This window comes from Populus trichocarpa, chromosome 14, assembly GCF_000002775.5.
Source record: "Populus trichocarpa isolate Nisqually-1 chromosome 14, P.trichocarpa_v4.1, whole genome shotgun sequence".
Lineage (NCBI taxonomy): Eukaryota > Viridiplantae > Streptophyta > Magnoliopsida > Malpighiales > Salicaceae > Populus > Populus trichocarpa.
In genome coordinates, this window is record NC_037298.2 from 8,204,427 (window position 1) to 8,221,044 (window position 16,618).

Genomic DNA, 16,618 nt, shown 5'->3' on the forward strand with positions numbered 1-16,618 from the left:
TGCTGGTGGATTGAATTTTGAAGTCCTCATGTCCCAATCCAATTTGCAACATGATAATCTACTTTTTTTTGTTTTTTTCCCCAACAGTAGATCTTTTCATTGATGAGACTGAATTCAAAACCATGAAAAATTCAAAACCCAATTGCGAATCATAAAGAGACTGTCTGATATCATTTCCATTTTCTACCTTCTGTTTTTAAAGATTAAATTTGAAAATAGTAGCAGAAAACTTGCTTTATTTTTCAAAAACCACCAACCAATTTTTAAAAATCTTCAAAACCAAACAAAATGGTTTTAGATTTTCTATACATTTCAAAGACGAAAACCCCAAGCATACCGAACCTCACCGGAATAATTGAAGAAACAATTTGAAATGCCCCAACCCCCCAACCACCACCGTCCAGCATGTGCATCGCATTAAAAGCATATTAATCTGGGAAGATAAACCTCTAACGAATGAAAAGATAGAGGTTGCTAATTGGCTACTGAAGCAACCCCACAGGATGCCAGGTGGTCTCCAACTTGCTCAAGCAATAGCTACAGATTTGGACTGAAAACAAGACCTGGGCAAAGGAATCTTTCGTGGGGTTTGGGTTTTTGGCTGGAATATTAGTTTGATGGAACTTCATGAAGCAGCCTTTTTGGATCATTGGTGAACTCATCGATCAACCAAAGCAAGCCTTTCTACGTAATGCTGATAAATATCTTCGTGGTTTGTGGATAGCTTTTGATTGCAACGCTTTTGGTGTTCTGGGGCTCCCTGCTTATTCGGCTGTTAGATATTTTAAGGTCTGTGATTACAGTCATGATCAATTATTGTCCTCGATTTATTATGAAAAACAAAAATATAAAAAGGGTATTTGGTATGGGGATCGGCTGTGACGAGAACCATGCATGTCCATAGAAGGTGCCAAGCAGAGGTCGATCGCCGAGATTGGCAAACCTTGTTTCTCACAGTCGTCAAAAGCCAGTTTTACCGGACCGGTTTATATGTTAATTTAATTTAATTTTTTTTTAATACAATCTCAAATACGTATTGATTGATCATTAGAAATTAATAAATTTTAATTGATATTGTTAAAAAGAAACTTTAAAAACACACAAAGATCATAAAATAAGCAAAACTCATAAATCTCACATTAAAATACAAATTAATGAATCACAATTTTTTTTTTTTTTCCTTGTAGTCTAAAGCGTCACTTTTCATTCTTTCTATATAAATATCATGCAAAGTAACTCAAAAGTCAAAGTGATATTGCCGTTTCCTCTTTAATATCAGTACTTTATTCGGAAGCAGTCCCTTTTCATTTCGAAAGCCTCATTCAATTATCTATACACAGACAGAATCCAGTACACTCAAAACCAGCACAGAAAAACCATTACCGCCTATAAATAGAACTTCCGATTAGGCCTTTTTCGTTATCAACATTTTGAGGCCAGCATTTCTCTTAGAGCTGTATATGAAAATCAATTACGAGTAAGAAAAGAAAACAGATTATCAAGCTTACTAGAATTATGGAAGGAATGAGTGTGGAGAACATGCACAAGATAGTGGTGGCAGTGGATGAGAGTGAGGAGAGCATGCATGCTCTTTCATGGTGTCTCAGCAACCTTATTTCTCACAACTCCACCGCCACGTTAGTCCTCCTCTATGTTAAGCCCCCGCCAGCCATGTACTCTTCCTTTGACGTTGCAGGTTTCTAATAATTTCTTGCTCTTTTTTAGAGCTTTACTTCCTTGTTTAACTAGAATCTATAGTAATCTCTGAAGAAAAATATTTGATTGTAGTGCAAATGTTCTCGACTGATGTGATTACTGCTGTGGAAAAATATGGAACCGACTTGGTGAACTCAGTTATGCAACGAGCAGAAACCGTCTACAGGAACTTCAACAAAATAGTAAACCAAACTCTCTCCTTTCGCGCGTTTGATCTGTTTTCTAGCTTTCTTCCCTTTATGTCTGCTTATATAACGACGGAAGCTCTGCGCAGGTAAACGTGGAGAGAGTTATTGGGAGTGGAGAGGCAAAGGATGTGATCTGTAATACAGTAGAGAAACTTAAACCTGACACTTTGGTCATGGGAAGCCACGGCTATGGTTTCTTGAGAAAGTAATGAGTGACTTTCACTGGCTTATTAAATTGTTTTAACTAAATCACAAAGATAATTCATCTGCTATGGACACAAGGATCTTATTCTCTAATTCATTGTTACAGAGCTCTCCTCGGAAGTGTGAGTGAACATTGTGCCAAGCGTGTCAAGTGTCCGGTTGTTATCGTGAAGCATCCTCATGACAAATGAATACGTTTCCCGTCCAACTCTTTCCTAAAGCATATATGATGAAGGATTCTGGCTTTCTTCCGGCAACCCTCTAATAGTACATATGTTACCACCAAGAAGGGGAAGAAGGCTTGTAGAAATGATAAATCTACATTACATGTCGACCTTGTGTTCGCTTGCATCATTTCATGTAATCACCATGTGTTCGCTTGCATCATTCATGTAGTCACGAGTTTGAAATATATTGGACCGACCGGTTTAGCTTATGAGGTCCTTTTTACAATTTATTTTTAATGATATTGCCTTTCCTATATGGCTAACCTAATCTTATGTGTCGTGTCAAATGTTTTGCAAGTTAAGTCAACTTTATAATATATTTTTAATTTATTTTTTATTGTTGTTGTTTTATTTTTTATCATGTTATCAAATTAATCAAGGTTTATCTCAATTATCAAAATTTCTCTTACTTTTTTAAAAACATAATTGTCTTTTGAATTATTATTTTTATTGAAAATAAACTCAATTATCAAAAATTTTCTTACTTTTTTAAAAACATAATTGTTTTTAGAATTATTATTTTTATTGAAAAAAGCTTGGTCAGACCCGCAACATCACATGGACCACCAATCTAATTTTATTTATTTATTTTATTATGAAGATTCTTCTATCTACCTATTTAACCAAACCAATTGTAAGTGGTTTTTTATTTTATAGACTTTAATTTTTCCTATTGATAATGAACAGTGTATATATTGAAATATTTTGTTACTTTTTTTATTTAAGTTATAGTATATACTATTTATAAGCCCACACTAAGTTGTGCGTTGAATTTTTTTTTTTTTTAATGTAACAAAAATATTCATGTTGGAAATAACTATTTGACACTATTATTAAACCTGACTTTACAAGTCAATTTTGAAATCTTCCAACCCGATATCTTACATTGCCTAGATTTAAAATTAAATCATGTGAAAGTTGTCTCTACATGATCCAATTAATTTGACCTATTTAAAAAAAACTTGGACAACTAAAAAGAAAAAAATTAAGAGAAAATGATGAGATTAAATGAAAAAAAAAATCATTGTCTAGTTCACACATTCCCATCTAAATGCCGTTGGTTTTTCTTGAGGAAAGGAGTGCAATAAAGTGGTTTGAGCCTTGAATCATGTTGAAGAAGTACATTGAAATATAGAAAATGTGTTTCAATTTGTTTTTAAGATTTTAGACTAATAAAATGTGTTCTAAGTTTGGTAATTAGATTATGGAGATGTTTTATAATGCATTTTTTATGTTTTTAGATGAAAATAAGTAGAAAAAATAATTTTCTTCTGTAAGAAACTTGGCTCTTAATTCCCCAATCATTGGAGGCAGCCGAAAATCATTATAAGCCTGACCTTTCAAGCATTGTTTATATGATTAGATGACATGTCATTCATTAATTTATTTTTTTAATCAGGTGCATAAACATGACCTTTCAAGCATAGGCATACCTTGTTGTTTTTTTTAAAAAAAAAAATCAGAGTTGGAGGCCTAGCCTTCAAGGACTAGGTGTGCCTAATCTTTTATTAAAATGTTAGGCACACGGGCTGACTATCTAAGCGCAGGCACATGCCTAGCCCATTCTTTAAAGCCCAGGCATGGCTAGGCTTGATTTTCTTGATCTTTTCTTGGTCTTTTAATTATTTTATTTTTATGTTATAAAATAGCTTTTTTAAAAAAAGTTCAATTGATATTTTAAGAATCACACAATCATACCATATTTTTCAAATAGCATTGCAACTTTGTTATGGTAATGTTAGTAATTATTTTATTAATAATTATATATTAACCTAATATATTGTTGTAAAAATTTCTCAGGAATATTCAATGAGAATAAATATTTTTTTATAAATGTTTTTTAATTATAAAACTCTTATACAATTCTCTCAAATTAATTTTTTATTTTATTTTCACACACAATCACATAAAAAATATCAATATAATTTTCTGCTTTTTATTAAAACTTGTTTTTCAAGTCATGATAAGCTTTTATTAAAAAAACATCAGGAGGAAAATGCAAAAAAAAAAAAAAAAAAAAAAACCCTAAACATTAGTTAATTTTTTAAAAAATTAAGGTTAATTGATTCATTTTATTGTGATTTAAATTTTAAACAATGAAAAGTTGTAGTCCTTATACACTAGTTTAATATTTTTGTTACTTCTGAGAATAAATTAACTATTTTACTATAAAAAAATATTAAAAAAATAACTATTATCCCCGGCCAGTAGCAAGGCTAATTGTTTTTGTTGATAAGGAAAAAATCATTATTTAATTTACCATTACAATCTACAATGCAAATAAATACAGAGCTACAGTATTTTACACTGTTTAAAACCACCATTCCGTTTTAGTTTTTTCTTTACTAGTTGCATCACCGCGCGTTGCCGTGGGTTAATTTTTTTTGCATAAAAAATATCAAAAAAGGCCAAGATCTAAAAATATTAGGTATTTCTGTAAAGTTATACCCAAAAGTCTTGGGTTTGGCTGCAACGCCTGACCCAAGAGTAATATTTATAATATTAATAATAATATTAAACTTGCATGACCCAAGTTTAAGAGGGTCTAGCTGCAATACCAGACTCAATAGCTTTGGATGTGGGTCTGACTACAAAGTCGTGTCATAAAAGTGTGATAATTAAATAGATTAATTAAAAAGAAAAAAACAAAGAAAAAAAACCAACATGAAGAAAAAAACTAATGAAGAAAAAGAAAAAAACTATGAATTAACTGGGTTAACCCTTTAAACCAGGTTAACCCGTCAAACCTTGGATTCGTGTCGTGAAAGTTTAATAACGAAATAGAAAAAAAAAATTGACGGGTTAACCCAGAATTAACTGGGTTAGCCCGTCAAACTAGATTACCCGTCAAACCCGGGATCCGTGTCATGAATGTTTGATAACTAAATAGAAAAAAATTTAACATTAACAAACTAAATTAAACGAAAAAATTAATTAAAAAGAAAAAAAACAAAAAAAAAAAACATCAGCCTTTTCACTGTGGACTGCACTGTGAAGAAAAAGAAAAAAAATCTGAATTAACCGGGTTAACCTATAATTAACCGGGTTAACCCGTCAAATCAGGTTAACCCGTCAAACTCGGGATACGTGTCATGAAGGTCTGATAATTAAATAGAAAAAAATTTAACATTAACAAACTATACTAAATGAAAAAAATTAATTAAAAAGAAAAAAAGAAAAAAAAATTCGGGTTAACCCGTCAAACCCGAGATACGTGTCATGAAGGTTTTATAATTAAATAGAAATTTTACATTAACAAACTAAACTAAACAAAAACAATTAATTAAAACAAAAAAAAGCAAAAAAAAATAATTACGGGTTAACTCGTCAAACCTTGTTAACCCGTCAAACCCGGGATCTGTGTCATGAAAGTCTGATAACTAAATAAAATAAAAATTAACATTAACAAACTAAATTAAACAAAAAAAATTCATTAAAAGAAAAAAAACAAAGAAAAAAGCAAAAAAACAAAAAAAAACTCTAAAGGCATAAAAAACTAAAAAAAAAAAGACAGCTCAGCCTTTGGACTGCAGATTGCACTGTGCAGTCCAAAACCAGGTCAACCCGTTAAACCTGGGATACGTGTCATGGAAGTCAAAGTTAAATAGAAAGAAATTCAACGTTAACAAATTAAACTAAATGAAAAAAAATTAATTAAAACAAAAAAAAGCAAAAAAAAAATTCAGGTTAACTTGTCAAATCAGGTTAACCCGTTAAACTCGGGATCCGTGTCATGAAAGTTTGATAACTAAATAAAAACAAAATTAACATTAACAAACTAAATTAAACAAAAAAAATTCATTAAAAGAAAAAAAACAAAAAAAAGCAAAAAAAAAACTGGAAAGACATTAAAAAATTAAAAAAAAAACAGCCCAGCCAAAAAAAACTAAACTCATCAGTGTCAAAAAATAGAAACGGGAAAAAAAAAGAAAAAAAAGGGTAAAACACAGATGTCTTTTAGTATATGTTACAATAATAAATGAAAAAATTAATTAAAAAGAAAAACCAGAAAAAAAATCTGGATTAACCCGTCAAACCCGAAACCCGTGTCATGAAAGTTTGATAACTAAATAGAAAAAAATTAAACAATAACAAAAAAAAATTAAACAAAAAAAATATTCATTAAAAAAAACAAAGAAAAAAAACTGCTTAAAAAAACAAAGCAAAAGGTAAAAAAAAAAAGACAGCTCAGCGTTTCACTGTAGACTGCACTCGAAAAAATAATTAATTAAAAAGAAAACCAGAAAAAAAATCTGGATTAACCCGTCAAACTCGGAACCCGTGTCATGAAAGTTTGATAATTAAATAAAAAAAAATTTAATATTAACAAAAAAAAATTAAACAAAAAAATATTCAATAAAAAAACAAAGAAAAAAACAGTTAGAAAAAACAGTTTAAAAAAAAGTAAAAAAGCAAAAAAAAAAAAACAATTGCTTAGCGTTTTACTGTAAACTGCATTTTACAATTTACAATAAAAACACTGACTAGTTTTAGTTATAGTTTAATTATCTTAATAAGCTGAATAACATATGGGCTCACAGTGGGTCGAAAGAGTCCAGCAGAAAGCCGAAGGAATTTATTGGAGCGATGTAATCTTCTTCTGGTCCTTCAACTGCTTTAATTTGTCTCTTTTTCTGATCTTTTCTTTTCTTTATTACAATTAATTAGTCCTATTTTTGACTGTTTGATTTATTTCTTTTCCCCAACTTCTCCCACCGTACGTATTGCAAAACACAGAAATTTGGTTGTTGACTAGTCACCGGTCATGACTATGACATTGGTTAATATTTTTCTATATCAGTTTTGTCACTCTCCCTTTATTTCCTCCTCTCCCCAAATTGAATCCATCGGTTTACGTATACTAATAAACAGAAACCACTGAAAGGGCTTCTCCTAACCGAAGGGTTGGTGAAAGAAAACAACATGTTCAACCAATTCAATAACAGACAAAGCATCATCTATCCATCTCCCTCTCCCTGTGATTGGCGTTGAAGGCTTTCTCTGCATCATCTATCCATCTCCCTCTCCCTGTGATTGGCGTTGAAGGCTTTCTCTGCATCATCTATCCATCTCCCTCCCCCTGTGATTGGCGTTGAAGGCTTTCTCTCGGCACTCAAAACACTCATGTATAATTCTCAGCCAAATGTCCTTACCTGGTGTTATGTATGTGCACAGTGCCTTACTGGCTCTGGTGTGTTTTCTTGGATCGAAATATGGGAGGCTTGTACAGTGTTACGGCGATTATCATATGGAAAAGAAGGAAAGAAAGAAAGGAATTGAAAAAAAAACAAGTAATGTTGATGTTTAGTTAAGCAAAAATTCTTAATTCTTAATTAATTAACAAGACGATATAAATTTATTTTGCGTTAATAGACACAAACATGCACATCTCATCATCCCTTCATTGCATTTCAACAAGTGACATTAAAATACTAATTAACAGCACAAATCTCAAATTAATGATATATAGAACCTAAATTTATTAAATTAGCCCTTCTTTCACTAGAAGAAGATCAACCCTTCAAAACAACCAGCGAGGGATCTTTTTCTCTACCCTTTTCTCATTGATAGTGCCCAAGCTAGGCTTCCACGTCCCTTTACCTGAAAGCTGCCTACTCAAATATTCAGGCCTACTCTCAAAAATCTCTGTTAGCTCAGAATCATATTTCTGATCCGCAGCTGGCTTCTCCTCTACATAACATTCCTTCTTTCGCATAACAAGCTTTTGTTCCTCTCCAACTCCAGCAGGGCACATCATAGCAAATAAAGGGAGAAACCTCGATGATGATAAAGAAGACCGTGATCTTAAAACCGAGTTCGCACTCAAAAGAACACGTCTCGCTTCTTCTGATGATAATGACGCTGGTTTCCCTGGCTTCATAGGCAGCATTAGGTACAACTTCATTTCTAGCTTCTTGTCAGCAGGCAGTGGTGGTGGCCTCTTTTCAGTCAAATATGAGTGAAACTCGACCACAACTTGTTGTGGGTATTCTAGCATCAGCTCAGCCACCGTTAGCGGTTTATCAAACTCACAAACCCTACCATCCGATAGAATCACTCTCCCAGCCGAATTTGATGAATTGTGGTATGTGATGCAGTTTCCCATTTCAGAAAAAAGAAGAAAAACTTCATGCAAATCAATTAGCTAGCTAGGAAGGGTTAGTTTTGAGGGATTTTATAGAGGTGCGTATGGGGGATGTGAGAGGTGTTTGTTAAACCGCTTCATCTCGTGACGGATGCAGGGGTGGGCTCGCTAGCAAACAAAAGATTAGGTCTAGGTGGTGTTCGAGGTCTGTTTAGTCCAAATTGTTTGACCTGAGCACGTATGTTAGGCTCGATCCAATCCTGGTGGATTTTATTAGACGTCGACCTGTCTGTGGGGTCACGTTAAAGGTTTTTGTACCAAACGGGTAGAGGAAGTCAAAGGAACGGTTCAACTATAACTACATTAACTAATGTCTTTGAATTTAGATGATGTTACTACTTCCTAGATATGTATACAGTGCTACGTTTTAGATCAAGTAAAAAGAAATGTCCACGTAATGATAGTGTTTCTGAATGAGTAAGAACAATCTTCAACCGAATTATTCGTTCGAAAGAATTTAATAAGATACGTTAATTTAATAATATAATTATATATATATATATATTACAATTTAATAAGTTATTTTAATTTAATAATATGATTATAAAAAATATAAAAATAATTTTTTATAGTATTATGAAAGGATACTCTTTAAATATATTTAAAATATCTTGACAATCTTATTTGATAATAAAATAAGAACTGAGTGAAAACGGAATAACTTCATAAATAAAAAAATAAAAAAATTCTGAAACTCAATTAACAGCAAATTAAAAGCTGAATGATGAACTAAAAAAATCAATTTTAAAAAATGACAAACAATCCTGACTTGAGTCAACATGTCAAATTCACGGACTGGTCATGAGATTATGATAATTTCATATAAAAGATAATGAATAAAACAATAGATGTCAACTCTCAAGCAAATTAAATAATAAAAGGTGAGAATAAAAAAAAATCACAAACAACCTAAGTCAACCTCGGTTAACCCAACTAACCTGAAATCCAGAACATAAAATTGAGATAACCCTATAAAAAAAAGTGAAAAAAAAATAATGAAGGTTAAGGTCCAATAATCTAATGTCGAATGATGAAATTAAAAAAATTAATTTAAAAAAGAGATTTGAAAAAATGATTGAAGTCAAATCGAGCAAATCTTTGAAACTTGTTACCCGGATCAGGAAACTAAAATTACCCCATGGAATAAAAACAAGGAAAAATTGCCAATCATCCAAATACTGAGGGATGAAATTGAAAAAAAAAATCAATCAAGAAAATAATTAAAAAAATAGCAATAAAAAAATAATGACCAAATCTAGTATAAAAACTAAATAAAATAAAATAATGAGAGATGAAATTGAAAAATAAAATAATTTAAGAAAAAATAAAAAAAATAGCAATCAAAAGAATAAAGATCAAATTGGATACAAATATTAAACGAAATCAAATGTTAAGGGACAAAATTAAAAAATAAAATTAACTTAAAAAAACATTAAAAGCAAAAAAAATAACAATAAAAAATAAAGATCAAAATTGATACGAATACTGACAGGACACATTTAATTTTTGAAAGGACACATACGAAACATGAGACGAGGAGACAGAAAAGGGAAAGGATAAGAAAAATAATCCATCAGAATCACACCGTTGGTCATTTACCGACACACGCCTTACCACCTGGAAGAGCTTGGTGTGCCGCTCCCAACACCATTACAAAAGCTGATATTTGGCTGTGAAGAGGCGCCTCACGCGCCATCTAAAGACGGTAATGACTCTCTACACGTTGGCAAGTGTTTTGTTGTATTCGCCAACCACTTTTGACTTTTTAATTATTTTTATACTTATTAAAATACTAAATCGCCCCTTAGTTAACTTGATTACTAGTAAAAAAACCTTAATGAAAAAAAAAACTTAAATGATAACTTTAAAAATTTTACTTTTAAGAATAATTTAATCATTTTAATGTATTTTTAAAAATAGTAAAAAATCATTTATGTTTATAATCAATCTAATAATAATTAATAGATCTTTAAAAAAACTCATACACCGTATTAATCCATTATATTTTAAATATGTATATACCATGAAACACTAAACTCTTTTAATTTTAGTTATATTGTGATAACGTAACGGTAGAGTAAAAATTGGATGGTCCATGCCATCTAGAAGTCACGGCCTCAAGGGTTTATAAAATATGGCACGGGCATGCATGCAATAGAATCGAATACAATATGGTTGTTAAAAAAAATAGGGAATTGAATACATGAGAATTTAACTATGTGCTCCATCATGTAAAGTTACAGTCTACAACATAACAAATTTTTGGAATATTTAAAATTTAATTTAATTTTAATAATTAAATCAGTTTTTTTAGTATGGAATTCTTTTAATAGTATTGATTTGAATTCTAGATAGAATATAATTACTAAAAAATAACTAAAAGCAAATAAGATGAAACCCTTTAATTTGCTACAGTAATTCTCTTGACATTAAAAATAATATTTCAAAAATACCCATTACAACACAAACCCTATTTCTTTCAAAAACTCTCTACTGCCTCTTTCCTTCTTTTTTTTCTAACCCCACCTTCTCAAAGTTATCAATGCTTGTGATGTGATTTTTATCCTGCAAATACTGCATTGTATAATTTTGAGAATGCGGTTAAAATTATAATTTATAAAAATTTAAATATTTTTTTATTAAAAATTAATTTTTTTTAATGTTTTGGATCGTTTTGATACTCTAATTTAAAAAAATAAAAAGAAAATCATTTTAATACATTTTAACTTGAAAAATACTTTGAAAAACAATCACAATTACAATCTCAAACAAACACGGAAATGCACAAATATAATGTAACAATTGGTTTGCTTGAAATCTGCATGCTCTACTCCTTTGGGTTTACTTGAAATCTTGGATTTTCATTGATGTGAAATATTTATGCAATTAATTATACTTGCTTTAGGAACTTGATGTTAGGTCCATTGCTTTATTTGTCAAAGCCCTTTCAATTTTCCGAGTCCACAAAATAATCTATAAATAGCTGCTATGTTATTGTTTCTGTACCAAATTTATTTTCGAATTAATAAATATATATTTTTAAATAAAAATAAAGGATATGTAGTGTTTGTTTTATATTATTATAAACATCCTATCATGCGTTAGCAAATAGCAAGCATCCATAATAGACGAGAAATTAAAGGCTCGATGAACTTAATTCGGATACTTGTAAGGGTTTTGCTATGATCAACTCATAAAATATATATATATATATATATATATTTTTTTTTTTATGAAAGAAGAAACTCGTATGCAATTTCTTTCTTAACCGAAGAAAAAATAGAGCATTAAATTTCCTTGATAAGGCGGTTTGGTCTTGACTTGTGACTTGTGAGCGCCAACAAAACAACGTTCCGTTTCCATTTCCATTTCCAGCTACAGTTAGGTCCTCGATGGTCTTTAGCGGAAGCTGTTTCGGCCACTGGCTCCACACTCTTAGTTCGGTCTTTAGCCCATTTCATACCGGGCTGGACTCTCGAGCATTTCAGTTTTAGCCATAGCCAACGTGTCTGGTTGTCCACTGATCGCTGAACCATCTCCGAAAATCGGGCCTCTTTGCCGACCATTTCTTCTCGTTTATTTATTTTCTCTAAGGTCATGGACATCGTAAAACTAATTTATGTATAAATTGAAATTAAATTATTTTTTCACATGATTTTAAGGATGTAAAGTTTTGTATTGATTTGATATGTTTAAAGAAATAAATTTCTCTAATATTGATGAATTCAAGCAAGTGAATAAATATTTTTTATCATCAGATTTATTCTTAGAGTTAGCCGACAACTTATGAACTTAAAATCATTTTCTATTCGTGCTTAGACAACAAGTAGTTTTATAATTTTACATTTGGATTGAAGGGATTTGGAAAAGTCTACCCTTAACAGTGACACGAACTTCTTTCTAGTGACTTCATAACCTATAACCGATGATCCACTTTATCGTCCTCGTTTTTTTTCTTTCGTTTATTTTGTTTTGAAAAAAATAGAATATGAGAAATTTTGGTATTGTGCCATTCTCAAATTAAAAGCATTATTGATACTTCATGATTTCTATAAGTCAATCCTATTTAAAAGCCAACACATGAAAATTACAATCCAAGATGAAATTATGTTTTTCTCCGCACCCAACTCTAAGTTGGGTAGAAACATGAATGCGTCAAATTCCATGTTGAGAAAGGGCATGTCTACGCCCAACCCCACGTTGGGTCAGGGCGCGTCAACGCCTAACTCCATGTTGGGCTATGGCACGACCGTCCCTGACCATTCTTGAGTACAGTCACAAGTTGGACCCGACTCCTCATAGGATCAGGGTGTGAGTTGAACTCAATGTCCCTAAGGTTGAGTACGCGACTGAAGGATCACTCTACATTTAGCCTCCTATACCTTGAGTTTGAGTTAATAATTATGATGTCCATCATAATCCTATTAAATACGAACAAGCAATCCATGCTTACATTAATTAGATGCAATGGTACGAGCAATAAGATAATAACATCTTACTCATACGAGATTATTTTTCTACCCCTCCTACGTTGCATGAGGCAGTTCAAATCAGGTAATATATATAAAAAGAAAATATGAATATATAGATGAAAGAGAGATATACTCAGAGACATAAACATATTCTCAGCTTCTTCCCCCACACATCTACATCTTCTTCCCCAATTTTTTCTCTACTTTCATAAAAGCTCATAGATATCTTCATTGATATCGTTTTTTACATAAATATTTCTAGTACTGACTTGATTTTCGAAGAGTTCCCCATCAACACCCCCAGGAGATTTTGTGCAAGCATTTATTCCAGAAGAATTTCATACCCTCGGAAAAGATTTGTCAAATGAGAAGTCAGTGTGGTTTTGAAGTGAGGGTCATATAATTTATCGTAAATGTTATATAAGAATTTCCGAAAATAATTCATTCCAGAATATTCCCTATAATTTTTGCAACCTTATCAATTATAATTCATAGAATTAAATTACATCAAACTATTAATTTGAGATAAATAGTTACTGAATGTTACTATTTCTGATAAACTCTTGTAACTAAATCATAATAGAATCTATTTTTGTCATCATTATCATCATTCATCTATTTTAGTTTTTTCCCGAGAACGGTATCCCTTACTTTATTTTGATGGATAAATCTAAAATTCGGGGCAACGACCAAATGGATAATATAAAACAATAGGATTACTCTGGTGTCAATGAAAAGATAAATGAAATATGATGGTGATTTGATGGTGATATAACCGCTTATCTATCATCTATTTAGACCCCACGTTCATGTTACTACAAATTAAGCACCTTCCTTCTTTCTCAACTTCCCTGGAGTGTTTTCCAACGCCTTTAATGATTCCGTTTGGTACATCATCTGGTACAGCTTGGCTTTGTTATTGCCCTAGCACCTCATCATCGTCCTAACCACCGTTGCCTCCCTCTCTCTTTCTCCAGCTGTGGGCGAGTTTCAAAGGGTTTTATTTAAAAATATATTCAAATATTTTATTTTTATACACTTATTTTCGATATGAATACTTTAAAAAATACTCCTGCACCGAAAAAATAAACAGTGCCCAGCACCTGCTTGGTAATCTTAACATGTGTAAAAATCTGAAAGTTTTGCTGTTTCTCATGAGAAAATCTGGAGTTTTTCTTAACCTCTAGACAGACGACTTCGATCGTAAGCGCCACGTTGGATCATATAATACAAGAAGGCACGCATCATTCTGGACGAAGGTGGGTTCCGTGGGGGGCAAAGGGGTTGGTTGCAAGCAAATTGTCAAAGGTTTATCTAAAGGGTTCGGCTGCTCTTTAATACTCTTGTAGGTTGGTTATAAAGAGAGACGATGAAACATGAACGTTTTGGATGAAGATGTCTCCAAGAAAGGTCCACATGATGCGCTGTACTTGATGGGTTGTGAGCTGGGTAGCAAATCCTCCCCCGTCTTAATTAATTAGCATTATAATAATAATAATAATAATAATAATTGCGACCTAATCATGTTCCTTCCGTAATTTAGATAGCTCATATTATCGAGTTGTCCTCGAGGAAACAGTTTTACAGATTGATGAGCTGCTTTATGAAGTTTTACGTCATTTTTGCTGGTTTTTCCTTGATTTCCCTCGTCCTTCTTATAAGTCATATGGAATTTAAAAAGAAAAAAGGAAAAGGAATGAGATTATGAATGACTGGATGTAGTTAGTGTAGTTGGAACGGGGAATATGAGATAATCTGAGAACAGAGGCTACACTGTGCTAGAAATAACAAGGGGAGAAGGAAGGAAGGAAGGAAGCGAAGCATGGTGGAAATAAATCTCTTTCATACAATATTAGAGAGAAAATCCCAGTGGACTTGTATTTAGACTTATAATATTTAACATATATAATGATACTAGTATAAGAATAAATTAAGAGACTCAAAGGATGCTCAAGAACTAAAAAAAGCACTTTAACTTAAAAATTAATTTCCACACTCCCTTTAATTTTAATTTTGAAAGCATCCAAACTCTTGAAATTCAAAATATGTTGGGGGATCATCTTATCATCTCTTGTTTATGATCATAACTTTCAACGTCCTTTTTTTTTTTTTTTTTTGTCGTCGCATTGTTGCCATAATTTTCTAGATCTTCCATTTTTATCTTGGTAAGATTTCTCTTGCATCTTTGTCTTAGCAACTTTCTCGTTATAGCTAGGTAATGACATCTCATTAATTGTCATTTCTTTAATCATTGTCCATAGATGACAAGGATAGATCTTTCACGCATTGCTTAAGAAAGGAAGATTAAAGATATGACAATGAGCTTAAAACATGATTAAAGATTTCTTAAGCAATTGTGTAAAAGATCTATCATCTCATTTTCATCTCGTTATAGGAAGATCTCTTTTTTCAAAGATTTTACTAGTTTATTTTTCATCATGGCTCTTTAGTCATTATCCATTTCTTTTTAGGAAGATCTCTTTTTTCTCTTTCCATATTTGATTTTTTTTGTACCACACTTTCTCTTGTGCAAAGAGTTGTTAGCTTACACTAAGCCTTTCTTAAGCATTTTTTATTATTTTCTTGTTGGGATCTATCATCTTGCATCTTTAGAATACCTGAATTAAACAGCGGTCAAAAACTCATGAAAAACAAAGTTATATAGAATACCTGAATTCAATAATGGAAATCCTAAACTAAATTAATTATATATATATATATATATGGATTAAATAATAAACTTTATTCTACCAAAAGCTAACAAATACGAAAAGAAAGGGAAAGCAGGAAAAAAAAAAAAAAAGACAAAACTTCTGCTACACAACTTGAATCAGGGGTGAGAAAAAAACCAAAAAATCAATTAAACTGAAAAAACTAGAAAAAATAACTGAAAAAACTGAACTATGAAAAAACCCCGATTAAACCGATTAGAATTTTAAAAAACTGACCGGTTCTGTTTTAATTTTACAAGCCTGAAACTGAAAAAACTGAACCGAACCGAACCGAACCCAAACCGAAAAAAACCGAGCCAAACCGGAAAAAAACCGAACCAAACTGAAAAACCGATCCAAACCGAAAAAACCAAGCCAAACCGGTTTGAACCGGTTTTTATTCAAAAAACCAAACCAAAACTGGTTGGTTTGAACCAGTTTCGGTTTGGTTTCGAAATTTTTTTAAAAAAATTAATTTAATTATTTTTTAATAAAAATTAAATCAAACTAAAATAATCATCGAGAATATTGTTTGCTAGATTCAGCATTCCCAATAATGCAATAACAGAAACAGACCACAAAGAAATGGGCACTGGCACGTTTTTTTATTTTATTTTATTTATATAACCACCCAATCCACAGCATTCTTGCAAACTCCAAATAAGCATGGTGCTATATTAAAGATAACATTTTTTAAACGAAGTCGTTTTCTAGATACCTTTGTCGATAACCCCAACCGCCCACCTGAACCTATCGGTTGCTTTCATGGAGAAAATTGAAAAATCAGATTGATGATTTGAGATTTATAAATAAAATAATGCAGTATTGTCAAGGCACTGCTCAAACGTGAAATAGATTCTCAGTGGATGATCATGGTTTCAAAAATCAGCTATGGAAATCTGTGCTCAGATTTTCTAAGATTTCCAAGCTCTCATCTCTGTTGAATATCCCATCG

At 31.6% G+C, this 16,618-nt stretch overlaps 2 protein-coding genes across 2 annotated transcripts; one reads left to right on the forward strand and one right to left on the reverse strand.

The window, feature by feature from the left end:
- Positions 1 to 1,331: 1,331 nt before the first annotated feature.
- LOC18109283 (universal stress protein A-like protein) lies at positions 1,332 to 2,561 on the forward strand. The gene is made up of 4 exons (XM_006387498.3): positions 1,332 to 1,696; positions 1,789 to 1,898; positions 1,991 to 2,109; positions 2,215 to 2,561. The coding sequence occupies exons 1-4, from the start codon at positions 1,516 to 1,518 to the stop codon at positions 2,297 to 2,299; spliced, it is 495 nt and encodes a 164-aa protein (XP_006387560.3). The 5' UTR covers positions 1,332 to 1,515; the 3' UTR covers positions 2,300 to 2,561.
- A 5,146-nt stretch (positions 2,562 to 7,707) lies between these two features.
- Positions 7,708 to 8,541, reverse strand: LOC7491264 (uncharacterized). Its single transcript, XM_002320943.3, has one exon. The coding sequence runs from the start codon at positions 8,439 to 8,441 to the stop codon at positions 7,857 to 7,859; it is 585 nt and encodes a 194-aa protein (XP_002320979.1). The 5' UTR covers positions 8,442 to 8,541; the 3' UTR covers positions 7,708 to 7,856.
- Between the last annotated feature and the right edge of the window lie 8,077 nt (positions 8,542 to 16,618).